Source organism: Leopardus geoffroyi, chromosome C2 (assembly GCF_018350155.1).
Source record: "Leopardus geoffroyi isolate Oge1 chromosome C2, O.geoffroyi_Oge1_pat1.0, whole genome shotgun sequence".
Lineage (NCBI taxonomy): Eukaryota > Metazoa > Chordata > Mammalia > Carnivora > Felidae > Leopardus > Leopardus geoffroyi.
The window spans coordinates 104,014,257-104,036,055 of NC_059333.1; the positions used below are offsets into that span (position 1 = coordinate 104,014,257).

Consider the following 21,799-nt stretch of genomic DNA (forward strand, 5'->3'; position numbering starts at 1 on the left):
TAGATAGTCTAGAGAATATCAATTTTTATCAAATCAAACCATCACTATCCAAGGTCTGAAATAGCTCCCTGATGCCTGTATTATGGCAAAGCCTAATTTCAACCACTTACACTTCAAAACCTTCACCAATCAAACTGCACTCTACCTCTTTTCAACTTTACCTACTCAAAACCTCTAAAACATGCCCTTGGCTCAGACCAATGTAGTCTATATATATAGTCTATATATATATATATATATATATATATATATATATATATATATATATAGGTATATAGTCATATATATATATATATATATGTAGTCTATATATATAGTCTACTTCCTCTTCCATGAAGCTTCTCCCCAAAGCTCTCTACCCCCATCTTTCTTTTGTCTTATTTAAATACATTCAATCAGGGGCGCCTGGGTGGCGCAGTCGGTTAAGCATCCGACTTCAGCCAGGTCACGATCTCGCGGTCTGGGAGTTCGAGCCCCGCGTCAGGCTCTGGGCTGATGGCTCAGAGCCTGGAGCCTGTTTCCGATTCTGTGTCTCCTTCTCTCTCTGCCCCTCCCCCGTTCATGCTCTGTCTCTCTCTGTCCCAAAAATAAATAAACGTTGAAAAAAAAAATAAATTAAAAAAATAAATAAATAAAATAAATACATTCAATCAAAGGTTTAGCACTATACTACTTATCACAGGGTGAGGTCTAGCTCCCCAAAGAGATTCTTATGTACTCTTTGGCTCATAATTCCCTTAAAGTGGCTAACCCAAACAGATGCTTACTAATTATGTAAGTATTCTTACTACAGCTTTTTTTTCAATTTTTTAAGTTTATTTATTTATTTGAGAGAGAGAGAGGGAGAACAAGCTGGGGAGAGACAGACAGAGAGGGAGGGAGGGAGAGAGAATCCCAAGCAGGCTCTGCCTTGTCAGAGTGAAGCCCAACTTGGGGTTCAATCACAAGAACCATGAGATCATGACCTGAGCCAAAATCAAGAGTCAGACATTTAACCGACTGAGCCACTCAGAAGCCCCTTCGACTACAGTTTTAAATATTTTAATGTAAGAGAAGTAGTCTAAGCCTGAAGAATGGATGTGACCTATGTCCATTACCAGCTCCTTAGACTTACTCACATTTAGGTTCAGAACATACCTACAGGGAACTGTACACTGAAGAAATTCTACCATCTTCTGAGCATGCTGTTTTGAGGAATAATAGAAATCCAGCCCATCTTTAAAAAGAAAAGAAAAGAAAAGTCACATGAAAATCATTCTGCAAATAAAATTTTGCTCTACTAACATGACGATATCACAAATTAAATGTGTAGTAAAAAACTAAATTATGAGAAAACATAAAGATTCACAATTTTAGGGGTGCCTGGGTGGCTCAGTCAGTTAAGCGTCCAACTGCTGATTTCAGCTCAGGTCATGATCTCATGGTTCCCAAGTTCAAGCCCCACATCTGGCTCTAAGCTAACAGAGTGGGGACTGCTTGGGATTCTCTCTCCCTGCCCCTCCCCCCATCTCTGTCAAAATAAATAAACTTTAAAACAAGCAAACCAACAACAACAAAAAGATTCACAATTTTAATTTCAGACAAAGTAAAATTCAAGGTCAAAAGGGGAGAGAAAAACACTAAACAGAAGAATATTTTATATAATCAACAATTTACTAAGAAGATAATAGGAATGCACCTGATAACATAGAAGTAAGATGCAGAAAAAAAACTATTAAAAAGAAAAAAGAAATTAATAAATGTTAACACATGTGCAACATTGTGGGGGACTAGTATGAGACTATCAAAACCAAAATGACCAGACTAAAAATAAGAAGGATACATAGAACTTGAATAATTAACTATCAAAGTGGATTTAACTGAGATTATAGAACACAGTCCCAAGAATATATATTATTTTTTAAATTCACAGAACATTCATAAAACAATCATATCCAAATATTTTTAAGACTTCAATAAATTCCAAACATTATTAATTAGACAATATTATCTGATCACAATGAAGTAGCATTAAAAATCAGCAATAAAGGGATAATTAAAAGTAGACCTGCTATGAAATGTTTATAGAGATATTCTTCCAAACGACTCAGCTAATAGGAAACTGAAATAACTCAGAGTAGACAAAAACAATTTTGAAGATGAACTAAGTTGTTGGGAACATATACTTCCCAATTTGAAAACTTGGTAACTTTAAGTAGTCGAGACAGCATGGTACTAGCATAGGATAGATATATAGATCTATGGAACAAAATTGACAATCCAAAAATAAACTGTGACATTTATAATCAATAGATCTTTGACAGAGGATCCAAGCAATTCGCTGAGGAAAGGATGGCCTTTTCACTGGGAAAACAGGATATCCACATGGCAAAGAATGAAACTGGACTTTTGTTTTACACCATACACAGAAATTGACTCAAAATGGACTAAGGAATCAAACGTAAGACCTTGAATACACAATTTCCAGAAGAAAAGAGAGAGGGAAAAGCTTCATGACACCAGTCTGGGCAATGATATCATGGATATGACATCAAAGGCACAGGTAACAAAAACAAACAACTGGCACTACATCAAAGTAAAAAGCTTCTGCACAGAAAAAAGAAACATCAACACAGTGAAAACACAACCTACAAAATGGGAGAAAATACCAGCAAATCATATATATCAGATAAGGAGTTAATCTCCCAGATATATTAGGAACTCCTATAACTCAAGAGCAAAAAAACTAATAACCTGGTTGAAAAGTTTGAATTTTTTAAATGGGCAGAGAAACTGTATAGACATTTCTCCAAATAAGACATACAAAAATGGCAAACAAGTATATGAAAAATGCTCAAGGTCACAAATCGTCAGACAAATGTAAATCAAAACTACAATGAGCTATCACTTCGTACTCTTTAGGATGGCTATTATCAAAACAACAACAGGGGTGCATGGGTGGCTCAGTCAGTTAAGCAACTGACTTCGGCTCAGGTCATGATCTCACAGTTTGTGGGTTCAAGCCCCATGTCGGGCTCTGTGCTGACAGCTCAGAGCCTGGCGCCTGCTTCAGATTCTGTGTCTCCCTCTCTCTCTCTCTGTTCCTCCCCTGCTCGTTCTGTCTCTCAAAAATAAATAAACGTTAAAAAAAAATTAAAAAACAACAACAGAAAACAAGCATTGATGAGAATATGGAGAAAAGGAACTTTTGTATACTCCAGTGGAAACGCAAAACAGTAGAGCCACTATGAAAAATAGCATGGAGGTTCTTCAAAAAATTAAAAATAGACCTACCATATGTTCCAATAATCTCTAAGTATTTATCTAAAAGAATTGAAATCAGAATCTCAAAGAGGTATCAGCACTCTCATGTTTATTGCGGCATTATTCACAGTAGACAAGATGATAGACATTTGGGTTGTTTCCACAACAGAGGAAAACATAATGTATATGTACATACAATGGAATACTATTCAGCCTTAAAAAGGCAGGAAGTTCTGCAATATGCAACAAGATGAGTGAACCCTGAGAACATTATACTAAATCAAGTAAGTCGGTCACAGAAAGACAAATACTGCATGATTCCACCAATATGAAGTACCTACAATACTCAAATTCATGGAATCAAAGAGTAGAATGATGACTGCCAGGGACTGAAAGGAAAGGGAAATAGGGAGTTACTTACCAATTAATGGGCATAAAGTTTCAGTGCAGCAAGATGAATAGGCTCTAGAGATCTGCTATATAACATTGTACTTACAGTCAACAATACTATATTATACACTTAAAATTTGTTAAGAGGAACATCTCATGTTAAGTATTTATATATCACATTAAAAAAAAAGATAACATTAAGAAAATGAAAAGACAGCCTATGGGTTAGCAGAAAATATTTGCAAATCATATATATGTATGATGAGGAGCAACTGGGTGGCTCAGTCAGTTAAGCGTCTGACTTCAGCTCAGGTCATGATCTCACAGTTCCTGAGTTCGAGCCCCACATCAGACTCTGTGCTGACAGCTCAGAGCCTTGAGCCTGCTTCAGATTCTGGGGTCTCCCTCTCTCTCTGCCTCTCCCCTGCTTGCACACTTGCTCACTCTCTCTCTCAAAAATAAATAAACATTAAAAAAAAAAAAAAAAAAAACTCCTAAAACTTAGCAAGACAAACAATCCAATTAAAAAATTGGCCAGGGGCACCTGGGTGGCTCAGTCGGTTAAGTGTCTGACTTCAGCTCAAGTCATGATCTCACAGCTCGTGAGTTCGAGCCCTGCGTCAGGCTCTATGCTGACAGCTCAGAGCCTGGAACCTGCTTTGGATTCTGTGTCTCCCTCTCTCTCTCTCTGCCCATCCTCCGCTGTGGTCTCTCTCTCTCTCTCAAAAATAAACATTAAAAAAAAAATTTTTAAATGGGCCAAAGATCTGAATAGTTATTTCAGATAAATTTCATCAAAATTTATTTTGATAGTTATTTCATCAAAAAAAGATACAGGAATGGTTAATAACCTTATGAAAAGATAATCAACATCATTAGTCATTACGAAAATGTAAATTATAACCACAAAATGAGATACCACTTCATACTACCCTCTAGACTGGCCATAAACAAAAAGAGACCATAATATTGGTGAGGCAATGTAGAAACTAGAACCGTCAAACACTGCTGATAGCAACGTAAAATGGTACATGCACTTTGGAAACTCTTCCAGTTTCTTAAAAGCTAAACATAAAAAAAAAAAGATAAACATAAATTATAAATTTACCATATGACTCAGCAATTCTATACCTAGGTATATACTAAAGAGAAGAAAACAGCTGAAACTCTTGCTGAAAATAAAAGAAATATGCAATATATTGTGGAAAAAGGTAGCTATAGCTATAAACACCAGGTACATAGAATCAATATGTATTCAAGAAAACTTATTTTTATATTTATAGATTTTTATATTTATATATATGTATAAATATATATATTTATATTTATAAATAGATTTATATTATATTAGAAAACAAACTTTCAATTAATTCAAGCAAAATAAAATTTTAAAAAGTAGAAAAAAATTTTGTAATATTTATGGTGATGAAAATTAACTAGACTTACTGTGGTGATCATTTAGCCATATATACAAACATCAAATCATTATGATGTACATCTGAAACTACTATGTTACATGTCAATTATATCTCAATTTAAAAAATTTTAAGTAGAAGAAATGAGTAATTAAAACAAAACTTTAAAAAGTGTATGCAAGAGGGGCGCCTGGGTGGCGCAGTCAGTTAAGCGTCCGACTTCAGCCAGGTCACGATCTCGCGGTCCGTGGGTTCGAGCCCCGCGTCGGGCTCTGGGCTGATGGCTCAGAGCCTGGAGCCTGTTTCCGATTCTGTGTCTCCCTCTCTCTCTGCCCCTCCCCCGTTCATGCTCTGTCTCTCTCTGTCCCAAAAATAAATAAACGTTGAAAAAAAAAAAAATTTAAAAATGTATGCAAGAGAGGAGATATTTCAAATCAGTGGGAAAGGCTAGATTAACCTAGGAAAAACTCTAACTGGTTAACATTAAAAATCCCCCCAAATAATTTACTTTTAAAAATGTAACTGTGGGAGTATACAAAGCTTTCCTATGTCAGGCCCAAAATTTATAAGCCAGAGCTCTGTAACTAAAAAATAAAAAATTTAAATGATAAAAGGCATGTGACAATGCAAAAAAGTATCTGCTCTCTTAGGCTCACATTCAAATGTACACTAGCTCTCTCTAAACATACATACATAATATACACATACATACAATGAGATTAATATCCAGAATAAGACACAAAATTAATGAGGAAAAAAGACAATTCACATAAGAAGCAAGAGATAAACATAAATGGCTAAGACATATATAAAAATATTAATCCTCATTAGTAATCAAGGAAATGCAAATTAAAACAAGATACCATTATTTTACCTACTAGAACAGCAAAAATTACAAAGACCAATTTGATAGTGGTGGCAAGTGCTGAGACTGCAAATTGGCACTATTCTGAAGACAATCTAGCAGTACATGTAAAAATTTAGTAATTGCATACTCCTGCCTAGTCATTACTTCTTTTTAAATTTTTTTTTAAGGTTTTATTTATTTTTGAGAGAGAGGAGAGAGACAGAGTGCAGGCAGGGAAGGGGCAGAGGGAGAGGGAGACACAGGAACTGAAGCAGGCTCCAGATGCTGAGCTGTCAGCACAAAGCCCGACGGTGGGGCTCAAACCCATGAGATAGTGATCTGAGCTGAAGTTGGATGCTTAACTGACTGAGCCACCCAGGTGTCCCCTGTCATTTCAATTCTTGAACTCAATCTCACAGAAAACCCACCAAATATGCACAAACATTAGGATATTTAATACAGTGCCATTTGTAGCAGCAAAAAATGGAATATCTTGTGGACCAATAAGATATAACTAATTATACAAGGATTAACAAATATATATATGCACACACACACAGTGGTTAAAAATAATGAAATAGAACCACGTTCAAAGACATGGCAAGGTTTCCAAATACATTAAGATGGCAGATCACAGAATATTATAGAATGATCCCCCATAAGGGGAAACAAACGCTACCACAATTTACATACAGAACACATTATTATATGATCTTGTTTTAAAGGACTAACACTGGGGATAACAAAGGGATAAATGGAACATAGAGGTCTTTTATTCATAGATATTTTTATCTCTGAATTTTTAATATTATTATGATTTTAAAAACAAAGTTACAAATAAACCACATTCAAAAAATTTATTTAAATCAAATCAAGAACTAGTAGGGAGAAAAAAACAGATTAAATCCTCTGGATGAACAAAGGGCTGTTAAATTTGCAATATTTGGGTTTTGAAAATGAGTGCAAAAGTATGACCCAGAACTGGGGCGCCTGAGTGGCTCAGTCGGTTGGGCATCTGACTTCGGCTAAGGTCATGTTCTCACAGTCCATGGTTTGAGCCGCACGTCAGGCTCTGTGCTGACAGCTCAGAACCTGGAGCTTGCTTCTGATTCTGTGTCTCCCTCTATCTGGCCCTCCCCCTGCTCATGCTCTGTCTCACTCTCTCTCAAAAATAAACATTAAAAAAAAAATTTAATAAAAAAAAAAAAGTATGACCCAGAACTTATCCAAGTCTTTTGCTACAAAACAATTCTGTGAATACATATCTGTCAGGGTGATGAGAAATAGTGTTTTGCTTTCTTAGCTAGAATATTTGGATCTCCTCGTCCCCAAAAAAGTTACTCAAAACCAAGTTAGTCAAAACAATGATGTATTTTTGCCTGGTGACTAGCCACAAACAACCAGGCACTATGTTACACAGACAAGAAGGGACCTTACCTTAAGTATACCTTAAGAATTCCTTAAGAATACCTTAAGTATTCATTAAATTGTGTTTTACCAATTTAGACTATTAACCTTACATCTACTGGTAAAGCATTCAGGTCAGACACAAAGCTTAAAAGATGTTCTCCAGGTGACATCACTACATATATTCTTTCCCCCATGTAAGGACCCAAGACCACACTTCTCAAAAGTACTTTCCCAAGACATACAAGATATAAGCAACAAATCAGTTAGTCACAGTGGAACTCAAAAATGAGGATATGATATAAGAATTTGTTCATTCCTTCAAGAACAGGTATCTCTAAGCCTATACTTTAGAGACTAGGAAAACAACATACGTACATGTTCACCAATAGCAAACAAATATTAACCTTTAGCAAGAAACTTCAAGAGTCTGCTTAAGAATATTTATGTTTTCTACTATCAATCAGAGAAATATTTATCCATCATCTAATATGTATACTAACTATATCAACAGAAAGTGCTAAGACAGAACATACTCTAAGGAGCCATTATGAAATCATACAAAAAATTTTAAATTCCACCTTTAAGAAATCTAAATATATCATTTGTATATCAAAAACAAAAATATTACAGGGGCATCTGGGTTGCTCAGTTGGTTAAGTATCCAACTTTGACTCGGGTCACGATCTAGCAGCTCATGGATGGGTTCAAGCCCTGCGTCCGGCTCTGTGCTGACAGCTCAGAGCCTGGAGCCTGCTTTGGATTATGTCTCCCTCTTTCTTTCTGCCCCTCCCCTGCTTGTGTGTGTGCACTCATGCTCTCTCTTTCTCTCTCTCTCTCAAAAATAAACATTTAAAAAATACTACAAAAGAACTTACAAATCTCAAAAATAATTTTTTTCCAAACAGAAATCGATCTCTGCATAAAACAAGATTTCGATGAATTTTCCATCATAGCACTTTATATTATATTAATGCAGCTACTGACTTACTCATCTGGTAGCTACTTAGTGTAAATTTAAATTAAAATAGAAAAAAAATTAAGAATTTAGTTCCTCAGTTGCACCAGATACATTTCAAGTATTCAATAGCCATATACAGCTAGTGGCTACCATAATGGACAATGCAGATAAAGAACTAAGATTTTTTTCCTTCCTAACAGAAGAAACTATTCTTTTGGACAGTACTATTCTAGCCATTGTCAATAAAGAGAAGACTTCTTACATTAGTTGAAATAAATTTTGACATCATTTCAAATGTTTTCAAATTTTAACTCACCATGAATTTCTTTGATACGAAGTGTATTCTGATGCATTCCGTATTTCAAAATCAACTGTTCCAGATAGTAGAAGGTTTTTTTGTGCAAAGTCTAAACATAAATGCATTATTAGATTAATAGATGAAATGCAAACAAACAAAAAAACCATCTATAGATATAGCACACTGATTTTTAAAACAAAACAACCTCTAAAGATGATCTTAAATGTGATAGTGACCTATTTTTAAAGATGAATGTTGCAGAAACCTAGACCATCCCTGGTGCCTGAGGATTTGGAAAGAAAAAGGAGGAGGTTTTACTAACTGTTTATAACCGACAAAGATAAAATACAAGATGAAGGATTCACTCATCATCTTTCTGTCAATACCTTTTGCCTCACTTGAACCACAGCCTTCCAGAAATCTTTAGCTTCTACTCTGTGGCAATCTCCACACATCTGAGGCTGAACAACATAATCCACCACAAACACTTGCTGAAGGATAGCACCATTCATTACCTGGTAAGGGGGAAAGAAAAAAAAAAAAAAAAAAAATCACTCCTTCATTCTTTCCTTTTTATTTAGTAACATTTTTCTTAAAAGAAAATAATATTTCAAATTTAAGAACTTTAACATTTAAAGTTACTGTGGGGAGCCTGGGTGGCTCAGTTGGCTAAATGTCCAACTCTTGATTTCAGCTCAGGTCATGATCTGACTGTGAGTTTGAGCCCCACTGTCAGTGCAGAACCCCCTTGGGATTCTGTCTCCCTCTCTCTCTCTGCTCCTCCCCTGGTTGCTCACTATCTGTCTCTCAAAATAAATTAAAAAAAAATAAAAATATAAATGAAAAATAAAAATAAATTAAAAAAAATTAAAAAACAAAGTTACTATTTAACTTAAAGTCTTTTTCCATGAATGCTTTGAGGACATCAATAATAAACCAATTAAAAAACTATAAAAATAAGTTATAGTATTAAGAAAAACACATAAATTTAATTTGTAGGATTAAATTCGCATTTCATATTTACTTTTAAAGTGGCTGTAAACATAGTCTTTGAAGAATCTATGTATCTATATACTTGTGTGTGGTATTTGTGTGTGTGTGTGTGTGTGTGTGTGTGTGTGTGTGTGCGCGCGCGCGCGCGCGCAGAATTCATCCTTAGAAGAAAAAATAAGACAAAGAAAACTCTCAAAAAAACAAACGTTCCTTACTTAAATTGTTACCAAACATGGTCAATCACCAGAAATCACCTGGGAAGTTTTTAAACATAGATTTCTGGGTGTCACATCCAGACGGATCCAGTTGGATTCACTTAATGTGAATTACTGTGATGATTAGCCAAGTTTGAGAAATACTGTCTTAGCTCATGCTTTTACTTCAATCTTTTTCCTAACTTTTAAAAATTACTTTAGCCCACTAATCATTAGCAATAGCTGGTCTTACTAGCAACCTGATCATCTGTGCAGATGACCCAAAAGAAAACAAAAGTTAAAATTAAGATTACTCTTTCCCTTTTAAGCTATTCAAGCCAAAAGGTAACTTACCAATATCTCCTCATTTTCACTACCTACAATTTAGACATGCTGAGAAACTTTGTATAGCTTACCTCTTTCTGAATAGTCAGTTTAACTTTAAGTCTCTTAGAATGGGGCTCAGTCCAAACAAAACCTGCATCTACAAGCCGTACCTTCAAAAAAAACACAAACAAAAAGAAACCTAAATTCCCACCAGAGAAAAAAGATGAAAGAACTCATTAATAGATTTCATAAGATGTTTAAGGAATCTGATTGACATCACTACTCAACATCATCAGTAAAAAAAAAAAATTATCATTAGAGGTATGGCAACAAAAAGAGCAAATAAAAGGACGATCTAATGACTTCATCATTTACAAGAAATCTCACGAACAAGTTTCTAGTTGGATTATTCTCTCTACATTAAATACATTGGTTTTTAAAAAAATTCATTAAAGGGAGTCTCATATTGAATACTGAATCCACAATGGTAACTTACCGCTAAATCAGCAGAGGCCAAAAAAGTTTGCTGTATGTAAAGAAATGAATGTAGCTCAATATGGCTAAAATGGGTGTTTCAAGGAAGAAGAGGATTGGAACAAAAATGGAGGCTGTTTCAATAACTTGGGCAGAAAGTGCAGGTGACCTGAACTAAGAAGTGCTGGAAATAAAAGAAGCAGAAAGACCCAAGAGTTATTTAGGAGATAAGATTTACAGGATTGAGTGATACTGTATATGGGAAGGATGAAAAGAACAGATTCTAAAATGATGCTCAAGTATCCAGCTTGGGCATCCAGGTAATAACTATTTTTCTGAAACAAAGGATAGATTTGATGGAGAGAAGATACTATTTTTGGTTTCAGACATTTAAGAGGGTTTATGTATGAGATACCCAAATAAAATTGTTCAGAGGATAGTAAGATATATATTTGGTTTGGAGCTCTATGGAGAAAACTGAGCTGAAGAGAACAGATTTGGGAGACATCGGTGGGCAGATGATGATTTTGTCAACTCTTATCTGATGAGAACTAGACTTGCTAGTGTAGATGAAGCACTCCAGAGTAAAACCCTCCTCACATGACTGGTTCCCCTAAAGCAAAACCCAGGTACAAGAGGGTGACAGGCAGTGTTTAATTCCCTCAGTCTCCATCTGCAAGGGTCAAGAAGGCAGCCCAAAGGCTCTAAGACTGCCCTTCCCTCAGCTTCCAAACTCATCCACAGGAATGGAGAGAAGACCCTTGACACCTACTTCAACATTCCCTAACACAGCCTCACCACACTATCAGTCCTCAGACAATCAGAACTGATCAACCTAACTGGGCCCTTTATTCTTCTTTACCACATCCCTAAACATTTCAGTCACCCCTCATCTCCCACACTCCAATTACACATATTCCCTATTCTGTCCCATCTAACACTCCTCCAAAAATTCTGAAACCCTTTCACGGCGCCCTCTGGAACTCAACATTCACTAACACAACAAAGCCTCCTAAATGCTCAATCTTTTTGCTAAACATTCCCTTCACCTTCTAGATCTCGTTACATAGAATGCTCCCCTAAAGCTAATTAAGGACTAATTGTTCTGTTTTAATTCTTATCACTGGACCAAGAGCTAGACAGGTGTCCTTCTTGCTCTTAACTGCTAATTCCAAACCACCTCCCTGCCTCCTCCTTAAACACACCCAGTTTTGAATCTGAAGGCTATGCTACCTACTCTATTATAATCATCTGTTAACCCCTGGGTCACCCCTCTCATTTCTCAAAGACTTTAGCTCCTGGCTCACTGTTAATGTTTCCAACAATATTAGTACTTAGTGATTTCAATATCCTTACAATACCCTAGCATCTCCCTTTTTTGAGTTCCTCTTACAAGATCTCGTCCTCCTTCTATCTCAGCTATTCATATCCTTTTACCAGTAAGTTTTACCAATAACTGAAACCTCTCCAAAATCTCAACTCTAAACATCCCGTCTCCCACCTCTTATCTTTCCAGCTCATTTGCTCTAGCTTCTGGGCACTAAAACCCCTGCAACCTATTGCAACCCACGATCTATTCACCCTACAACCTTTTCACTATCTCTCATACCTCTTTATCTACTCACTTCCATCATATCCTAGCTTAATTTCAAGATCAATCATCAAAACCATTCCCATGCATACACTCAATTCCCTTGGTCCCTCTCTCACTTTACCTTAGTCATCTGGCTAATCACAATCTTTATTAAATTCAGTACACTGCCTGTTCTATGCCTTACCTGTACAACTGATGGGGTTACAGAAAGAAATACACATCATGCTAGTCTTTAAATTTTTAACAGTAACCTTTGTAACCATACATCATTCTAGTACATTCTCTCTCTCCCATTCACTGGAGGACTATTTCACAACTTCTCCTCCACCCTCAAACATCTAATAGTTTTTCCCTCATAACTACTGCCCAGACTTCATTTCTCAATTAGAAAAGTAATCAGAAGATTTTCCAGAAGTTCCCACTTACCAATACATTCTCTCCTGTTACCACATATGAACTGTCCTTGCTCCTATCAAGACCAACCTTAAGAATGCACCATTAGAGAGCAGAGATACTTGTTTTGTTCCACAAAAATGTTCCAGGTTCCCAAAATGGTGCCTGGGAGAGAGTAAGTGCCAAATATTTGTTGATATTCTTCCACAAGTATGTTATATCCTATCTCTTTTCCACTCTTCAAGGGCATGACCCAGGCAATTATTCTGTCTCTGTGCAAATTGTTCCCTCTGTACTCTACAACTCCTAGATAACTTACAAATATAACTATAACATCTCACATCTTGAGAAATGGGTCCCTTCCCCTTATTTCCCTCTACCCATTGCCCCATTTGTTTCCCTTTAGAGCAAATCTCAAAAAAAAAGGAAAAAAAAAAATTACCTATACTTGTCACCTCCAATTCCTCTCCTGTTCTCTCATTTCCATTCAAATCAGGTCTTTTATCTCCACCACTACACATAAATTGCTCATTAAAGTCATTAGTAATCTTCACATTGCTAAATCTACAGAACTCATGACTTGACCCATTAGTTGTAAATTACACAATCACTTCCTTTGTAAAATACCTCCCTTGTGTTCCAAGACACTACACTCACCTAATTTTTCATCTATTTCATCTAGCAACTCCTTTTCAGTGTCCTTTGATTTGTCACCTTCCCAAGCTTTTATCAGTAAAAGATCCCAGAATTCAGTCCTCAAATTGCTTCCCTTCTCTAGCCAAACTCCCTAGGAAATATTCAAGTTCACAGCTGTAAATAGCATCTATATCCCAAATTCATTACCTCCAGTCTGGACCACTCCCCTGCTGATTTATCCAGCTGCCTACTGTTTCTACTTCCATGTTTAATGGACATCTAAGTACCACTATGAGATAGCTCTAATCTCTCCCACCCTGACCTGCTCCTTTTGAAGTCTCCACTACCTACTAACAGCAACTCCCTTCTTCTGGTTGCTCAAGAATCATGGATGTCAAATCATACTTATACTCATCTATCACATACACACATCCAGCTTCATAAGTAAATCCTACCGACTACCTTCAAAGTAGATGCAGAAACCATCCATTTCTTACCACCTCTACTACTGACCCAAATACCACCATTACTTATGGTTACTACAATCACTCCCCATAGGTCCCTACTTCTACCTTCACCCCCACCTCCATCACATGCATTCTAAACACAACGGCAAAGGATCCTGCTAAAACATAAATCATTCACCTTGCTACTACTCTACACTATACCTACTCTACCCATTACATTCAGAGTAAAAACCTGACCTTCCATGACTTTCCATGATTGCTGTTTTCATCCCACACTTTTCCCCTCCTCACTCCACTCTCTCCACACAGGGATGCTCCTGCCTCTACTTGTTTTCTCTACCCATTAAGTCTCTTCTCCAGATTCCTGCACAGCTCCCTCTCATACTGCTTTTACGGTTTACTCAAATGTCACCTTATCAGTGAGGCATTACCTAACCACTCTATTTCACTTGTTTGAATATAGATGACATACGATGCCAACTGCTCTAGTTTAAATTACAACTCTTCCCTGTGTAGTTCTTAGCCCCTTCCTGGTTTTTCCTCCCACAGAATTTAGACCTTTTAATATACCGTATAATATACCGACTTATTTTGTTCAGTGCCTACTCCACACCCTCTCCTCCAACTAGAATGAATGTTCCCTAGGGTCGCCTGGGTGGCTTTGTCAGTAGAACGTCCAATTCTTGATCTCAGGATCAGGTAGTTGAGTTCAAGCCCCACCCTGAGCATGGGGTCTACTTAAAAAAAAAAAAAAAAAAAAAAAAAAAAAAAAACATAGAATAAAAGTTCCCTAAGACAGACATTTTGTCTCTGCTATATCCCCAAGACCAAAAGCAGACTGGCACAGAGCTGACACTTAATAAACACTGAATGAACTAATGAATTATTAAGGCTCATCAGACATTTGACAAAAGCCTGAAAGCGAGAAGTACAAAAGTGAGACCAAGTTACACAAAAAACTGACTCCAGAGCCAAATTAGGAGAAAAGAAGGAAATTTTTGAAAAAAATTATCAAACCTTCAGAAAAATTGCATTTTTCTGCAATTTTGTGAATGCAGAAAAATTGCATTCACAAAATGCATTGCTGTTGGTAGGAATGTAAATTGGTACAGCCACTGTGGGAAACAGTATGGAAGTTCCTCAAAAAATTAAAAATAGAAATACCAGGGGAACCTGGGTGGCTCAGTTGGTTGAGCCACCAACTCTTGGTTTCAGCTCAGGTCATGATCTCACGTTTCGTGCATTTGAACCCTGCATCGGGCTCTGCGCTGACAGTGTAGAGCCTGCTTGGGATCCTCTCTCTCTCTGCCCCTCCCCCCACTGTCTCTCTCGAAATGAATAAACTTAAATCTAAAACAAAACCAACCAAACAAACAGAAATACCATATGATCCAATAACGCCACTACTATTTACCCAAAGGAAAAAAAATACTAATTGAAAAAGATATATGCAGTCCTATGTTTACTAGAGCATGACTTGTCATAGCCAAGATACAGAAGGAACCTAAGTGTCCCTCAGTAGATGAATGAATAAAAAAGATGTGTTATATAGAGAATGGAATATTACACAGCCAAAAAAGGATGATATCTTGGGGCACCTGGATAGTTCAGTCGGATAAGTATCTGACTCTTGTTTTCGGCTCAGGTCATGATCCCACGGTTTGTGGGTTCAAGCCCCGCATCAGGCTCTGTGCTGGCAGCGTGGATTCTCTCTCTCCCTCCCTCTCAAAATAAATAAAAATAAGTATTAAAAAAAAGGATGGTATCTTGCCATCTACAGCAACATGGATAGACCTAGAGAACATTAAGCTAAGTGAAATAAGTCAGAAAAAAAGAAGTCAGACTGAGAAAGACAAATACCATATGATATCATTCATATGTGGAATCTAAAAAAACAAGTGAACAAACAAAAAGCAGAATGAGACCTATAAATACAGAGAACAAACTGATGGTTGCCAGAAGGAAGGGGACTGTGGGGGCAAGCAAAATGGAGAAAGGGTAGTGGAAGACACAGCTTCCAGTTATGGAATGAGTTGTAGGGATAAAAGGTACAATACGGATAATATAGTTGATTATATTGTATTACTGTTGTAAAGTAACAGATGGTAGCTACACTTGTGGTGAGCACAGCATAACATATAAAGATGTCAAATCAGTATGCCTTACACCTGAAACTAATGTAACATTGTGTGTCAACTTATATGCAAATTTTTAAAAAGTTTAAAGAAAAATTAAAAAAAAAAATTTTTTTAAAAGAACAGAATGCATAGGGGCGCCTGGGTGGCGCAGTCGGTTAAGCGTCCGACTTCAGCCAGGTCACGATCTCGCGGTCCGTGAGTTCGAGCCCCGCGTCAGGCTCTGGGCTGATGGCTCAGAGCCTGGAGCCTGTTTCCTACTCTGTGTCTCCCTCTCTCTCTGCCCCTCGCCCGTTCATGCTCTGTCTCTCTCTGTCCCAAAAATAAATAAACGTTGAAAAAAAAAAAATAAAAAAAAAAAATAAATAAAAGAACAGAATGCATAAAAAACATTAAGACTTTGGTAAAGATTCTGGAACTTAAAAATATCACTGCTGGAACAACAAAAATCAATACAGAGACTGGAAGATAAAGCAAAGGAAATCACTAAGAACAGAAAAAAAGACAAAAAGATTAAAAACATCTCAAGGAGAAAAAGACAAACTTTTAAGCCAATAGGGACAACATTTGACTAACAGAAACTCCAGGGATGAAAAAAAAAGAAAACAAAGGAAAAAATTTCAAAGAACTATTCCATGTTATTTTATCAGAGCTTAAAAGAGAATTTGAAGGGGTGCCTGAGTGGCTCAGTCAGATGAGCATCCAACTGGATTTCAGCTCAGGTCACAATTCCAGAATCATGGGATCAAGCCCATTGGGTTCTGTGCTGAGCGTAGAGCCTGCTTGAGATTCTCTCTCTCTCTCTCTCTCTCTCTCTCTCTCTCTCTCTCTCTCTCCCCCCCAATAAAAATAAAATAAAATAGAATCTGAAGACTTTCAAACCAAATCCATTTCAATTAAAAATATATACCTGGTGTCAAAGTTTAACACAAAGAAGACTGAAAGTGTTACGCAGAGAGAGAGGTAAACTGGACTAAAATCCTGTTTGTTTTTTTGGAGACAATGATGCACTCACTTTAAATAACAGGCATAAATATTTTCTTTCTAGAGCAATAATGAAAATAAAAAGAAACTGAATACCATAGCCTTAATACTATAATCTCCTAAATTATGTTTAGCAATGGTATATTTTTTTAATGTTTTATTTTTTATTTGAGTGAAAGAGACAGAGTGTGCATGCACAAGCAGGTAAGTAGCAGACAGAGAACCTTAAGCAGGCTGCATGCTTAGCGCAGAGCCTGCTGCAAGACTCAATCTCATAATCACGAGATCACGACCTGAGCGGAAATCGAGAGTCAGACACTTAACTGACTGAGCCACCCAGGGACCCCAGCAATGCCTTTATATAAATATTTTCAGAAAAACTACTGCACATAAGAGGCTGGCGATAAATAATGAATGAAAAAAACACATTTCACATTAAGTCTTTTAAAGCAAAAAGATTTTCATTTCCATAAAAAAAGAATATATATAACTTTAAAAATGGACACAGTTTTGTAGTAGGGTGCTTACCAACAGTAACATTTAAGTTATTTTTGGAAAACCTACTGGTAGGATTTTCTGAAAATAAGAGATTAAAATATAAAAACAGTAACACATGCCTACAAAAACCAATTTTAACTAACTGACCTACCTTACTCAGAGGGCCTTTGATTTTTTTCAAACACAAAGCAAGAAGTTCCCTGGATTCTAATGCACACTGTATCCAAGTTCCTGGTGGCTGGAAATATCTGAGAAAGAAAATACACTGAAACCCAGCATTTCTCAGGAAAGACAAAAATTTCAATGTGAATCTGCAGACAATCCACTGATTATTAGTAAGATATAATAATACCCAAGGTTGATATGAAGCACTTAACCCAAGTATATTTAACAGTTCCAGAAAACTTTCAATTAGATCAGTAGCTTCAGTTTAAAATGTGAAATCCTAAGTATATTTGAGAAAGCCAATCTCAATCTATTAAAGAAGTCTTAATACTTCAAGCACCAGCAAAGAATTCCAGTGAGGACTGAAAAATGCCTAAAAGTTCTCTGAAGCTACACTCTGAAAAACAGGTAAGAAATCATCTTAAAATGGTATCAGCATGGTTTATAATAAGCATCTAAGATGCTTGAGAACTGCTAATTTCTCACACACAAAAAAAGATAAATTAGCACCTCATACTATGTATCAACAGTAGTTCAGACTTTTCATGTATTTCAAGTCCATTCCCAAATGTTAAATTGTAAAACTCATTATTAAATCTTACATAAAACCTAATTAAATTAAACCTTAAATCCTTTGTGCACATGCTTTAAGATTTTTAGCCCAGTCTGCTCAGGACTTAGGAGAGTGCCAAGCACATAGTAAACACTCAATAAGTATTTGTTAAATACATAATACTTCTAAATATGTTATGTGAATGCTTGTTTTTGCCATACTTAAGTGCATATTCTGATTTTCACCTTTAAAGGTTCATTCAATAACCTTATACAGGTCCATTTGTAAAAAGCATGCTTCTGAAGTCAAAGGGCTTCATATATCAATTAATAAAGCCTTTCATTCTGATGACAAAATTAAGGTTTAAAGAGGTTAATTGGCAGAGTTTCAAAAAGCTCACTTGTGAGAAATCCAAGACAAACTAGGTCTCCTGATTCTTTGTCTCAGGCTTTTTCCACTCCACCATGCTTTCAATAGCAAGTATCTGTAAATGATCAAGCCTCATACTTGCCAAACTTGCAAACTATAAACTCCCTAAAATAGTACAGAAAAGTTTCATGTTTTTGTACATATGTAAATTTTAAGTATTTTTCTGGAAAGACAGTTTTCAAATTCCCAAAGGGATTCATGAGCCACCTCCCCCATCCCTAAAACAGCGAAGAACCACTACTATCCTAACCCATTTGGGAAATCAGAGGCAATTAGTTTTATATGGGCAGTGTCACTGGGCAGTTTTGTGTTACTTGATAGCTTACTACAGTCATTTAGTTACATGGGAATTTTAATAGAATTTTTAAAACACTTTGCTCAAATACTTAAAACATTAAAACTTAGGAGGGTTTTTGTCATACATAGCGTCTGGTAACTAAAATGAAAAAAAAAAAAAAAAACCTCATGATAATAACAACAGTATGTCCTTAGTAATCTCTTTCACTTACCCTTATGAACATCAACTCATATCTGTTCACTGTTTACAGCAAACCTATTAATCTCTTACAAGGAAAAAAATTTAAAAAAACAGCCAAGCACCTTTCCACTAACTTTACCAGATTAGCAGGGCAAACCAGAAAAGTACATTACAAAATTGCAAATCCTAAAATCTTTGGCAACACCAACATAAGTAAAAATTGAATGTCAGTTACATGCACTTTATTCTATGTATGTCGGTGTCATCTCAGCATATGCCAGTGGCTCTCCTATCTACAAATCTCAACTTCAAGTAGGACAAAATAAGTAGTACACCATACCTTTGACATTGCTTGCAGAAAGACACACAGACCTGCTTCGGAATGCCTTGGCTGATGTCTACTTTACTTCGCAAACAGGCCACACAAATATTGGCAGGATTTGGACTGATTGGGACACCACACTCGCAGCACAAGCTTAAATAAATAAATACAGCATAAATTTTTCATGTTAGGTTTCTTAAATGCATTTGATGCCTTGATAAAGGCTATCAAACAAAAGCCTTCCAAGTTAGGCCATATTATCTCTACGTTAAAAAAAGAAAAAAAAAAAAAAACTTGCAGAGCAATCTTCAAAGATGCTATAAAGCATCACCTTGGAATACTGCACCAAAAAAACAAGGATGGCTAGAATTTCAAAAATCCTCAAACTATGGTGATGTTCAGAAGGTCTAGAGAGTGTAAATTATTTCTAATAATAATCATCAGACAGCTTTATAGTCCAAAGGCATTTTTTTTTAAGGTGCCAGTATAGGACTACCAAAATGTAAACATTTACCCAGAGCAGAAAATTTTTCAAAGGATGGAAAGAGACTCATGTCTAGTGATTCGGTAAAATGGACGGGGGTCTTAACTCCAGGTGTACTGGGGACAGAAAATGTTTAGGAATCATTGATGTTGTCCCAAAGAAATGTTCTATAATCCATAATATTCAAATATAGTAGTCACCAGGCACATGTGGCTCCTGAGGACCTGAAACATGCCTAGTAATGATTGAAGAACTTCATATTTAATTTTTCATCTTAGTTTCTTTAAATTTAAATAGCCACATGTGGCTAATGGCTATCACATGGACATCCAGAAGAATGTACAGTGAATATTTTAATACTCTTAAAGCAACTATTTTAATTTTATTTTAATACTCTTAAAGCAAGTATTTTACTACGACAAACTTTCCAACTAAAACTGAATTCAATTTTCTCAAGAAATAAAGCTTTCCACTTTCCCCACTTAAGACAAAGAATTCCATCTCAAAAAACAAACAAACGAAAAGCTTCCCTCACAGGTAGTGAGTTTCAAAGACTCACTTGAGCATCTTTAAATGTAAGGGGGATGGGGAAGAAGGAATATGACTCACATGTGTCCAGGGGTGCGGTCGGCGGATTCCGTCATATACTCCATGTTTCTGTATCCCTTGATTTCAAGAGAGAGAATGAATCGTGGGATTTAAGTCACTTGCCTATTCACCTCTATACAAATCTTCCTTCTCTTTCCTTCTCTTTCTCTGAATAAGTCAGACAAGCCTCGTGAAGCAGCAAATAACCAATTCCATCTAGCTACTTCGTAAGAAGTCACTTCCTTTAATATCAGAACCAAAGAAATTCCAGAATTCCAGAGTTTCCCTGAGCCATTAAACTCGTCTACTGACCGCAAGCATCACCACGGCGCTAACTCCCGCGGGAGGAGAAGGGCGCTCAGACGGCCAGGGCCGCCACCCCCACCCTCACCCTCACCCTCACCCTCACCCTCAAGCCTGCAGCTACCGGGCCTCAGCCCCGCGCCGCAGAAATCGCCGGCGGTGTCACGGCGCCGCGGCCCACCCACCCGGACCCCGCACACGGCGGGTGGAACCTCACGCGGGCTCCCGGAGGGCAGCGCACACGCGGCACGCACGCGGCCTGAGGCCGGCCGGAAATCGGGGAATCCGCCCCACTCTCTCCTCAGGGACCCCGCGCGACCGCTAAGCCGGGTCTCCGCCCAGAACCTACTTAACGCCTCTGGGACAGACCCAGTTTTGCGGGAAATCTGCGACAAAACAGCCCCTGTCACCTCCAGGTGACACCTCCAGGCTGCCACACAGCCAACGCCAGCGCGACGAAAGTCTCGCGAGACAAGAGCTCGAAATCCCGTGGACCGAGAACGAGGAGTTAAAGGGGCGGGTGGGGGCGGAGGAAGGGGAGGGCACAGGCGAGCCGCGCGGTGGGGACCCGGCCCAGAGGCGGGGCAAGCGGGAAGGAGTGGGGAGAGAAGGTTCGGCCTCTCTCCTGCAATAGTGGGTGGTACTTACATAGACTTTACAACTCCTCTATTGGGTTATCATCTTTCCCGATTTTCCCTGGCCAGAGTTCACTCCACGCTAACCTCGCCCTTGTATATAAATCACTTTTCAGATATCCTAATTGGGAGCTTGTGTGCTTCATGATTATATAAATGATTATATAAAAGTTGTATGTAAACAGTACCACAACACACAAATTAAACTACATCGAGGACAGTGTCTCTTTGTTCATCATCATATGCCTAATGCCTGCTACATCCTGAATACTCAAATGCAGACTTGTTGAATAGATGAAAGAAAGAAACGTAAGACACAATTATTTGTGAAGAAATCTGATAGTTTTAGTCCACTAATTATTAGAATGTGCTTCCTGATAGCGCACTTCATATCTCCTTATGACTTTATACCTTGATCTTAGAACTGCACAGACCATGGCTAACCAGTTTTTCATGACAGAATCTCAAATATTTGAAGAGCACATTTTTTTCCGTCTTCTCACCCCAATTTCAAGGACTAAGCAAGGTCATCTAATAGAAGGTGATCAAAGAAACCCTCTCATTTCTCACCTAGAATACTTAAGTA

The 21,799-nt window shown here is 37.3% G+C and overlaps 1 protein-coding gene across 2 annotated transcripts in view; it reads right to left on the reverse strand.

Annotated features, from left to right (window-relative positions):
- NMD3 (NMD3 ribosome export adaptor) overlaps positions 1 to 21,089 on the reverse strand; it is a 32,323-nt gene extending 11,234 nt beyond the window's left edge. The window contains exons 1-8 of one of the 2 annotated variants that reach the window (XM_045503074.1): positions 20,928 to 21,089; positions 20,297 to 20,352; positions 19,222 to 19,356; positions 17,408 to 17,504; positions 10,165 to 10,245; positions 8,948 to 9,076; positions 8,580 to 8,670; positions 1,138 to 1,216 (exon numbers count right to left, since the gene is read on the reverse strand). In XM_045503074.1, coding sequence (XP_045359030.1) covers positions 1,138 to 1,216; positions 8,580 to 8,670; positions 8,948 to 9,076; positions 10,165 to 10,245; positions 17,408 to 17,504; positions 19,222 to 19,356; positions 20,297 to 20,340 — 656 coding nt within the window. In that variant the 5' untranslated portion in view covers positions 20,341 to 20,352; positions 20,928 to 21,089. The remainder of the gene's footprint in view (positions 1 to 1,137; positions 1,217 to 8,579; positions 8,671 to 8,947; positions 9,077 to 10,164; positions 10,246 to 17,407; positions 17,505 to 19,221; positions 19,357 to 20,296; positions 20,353 to 20,927) is intronic. The other variant, XM_045503075.1, reaches the window with a different exon arrangement.
- Between the last annotated feature and the right edge of the window lie 710 nt (positions 21,090 to 21,799).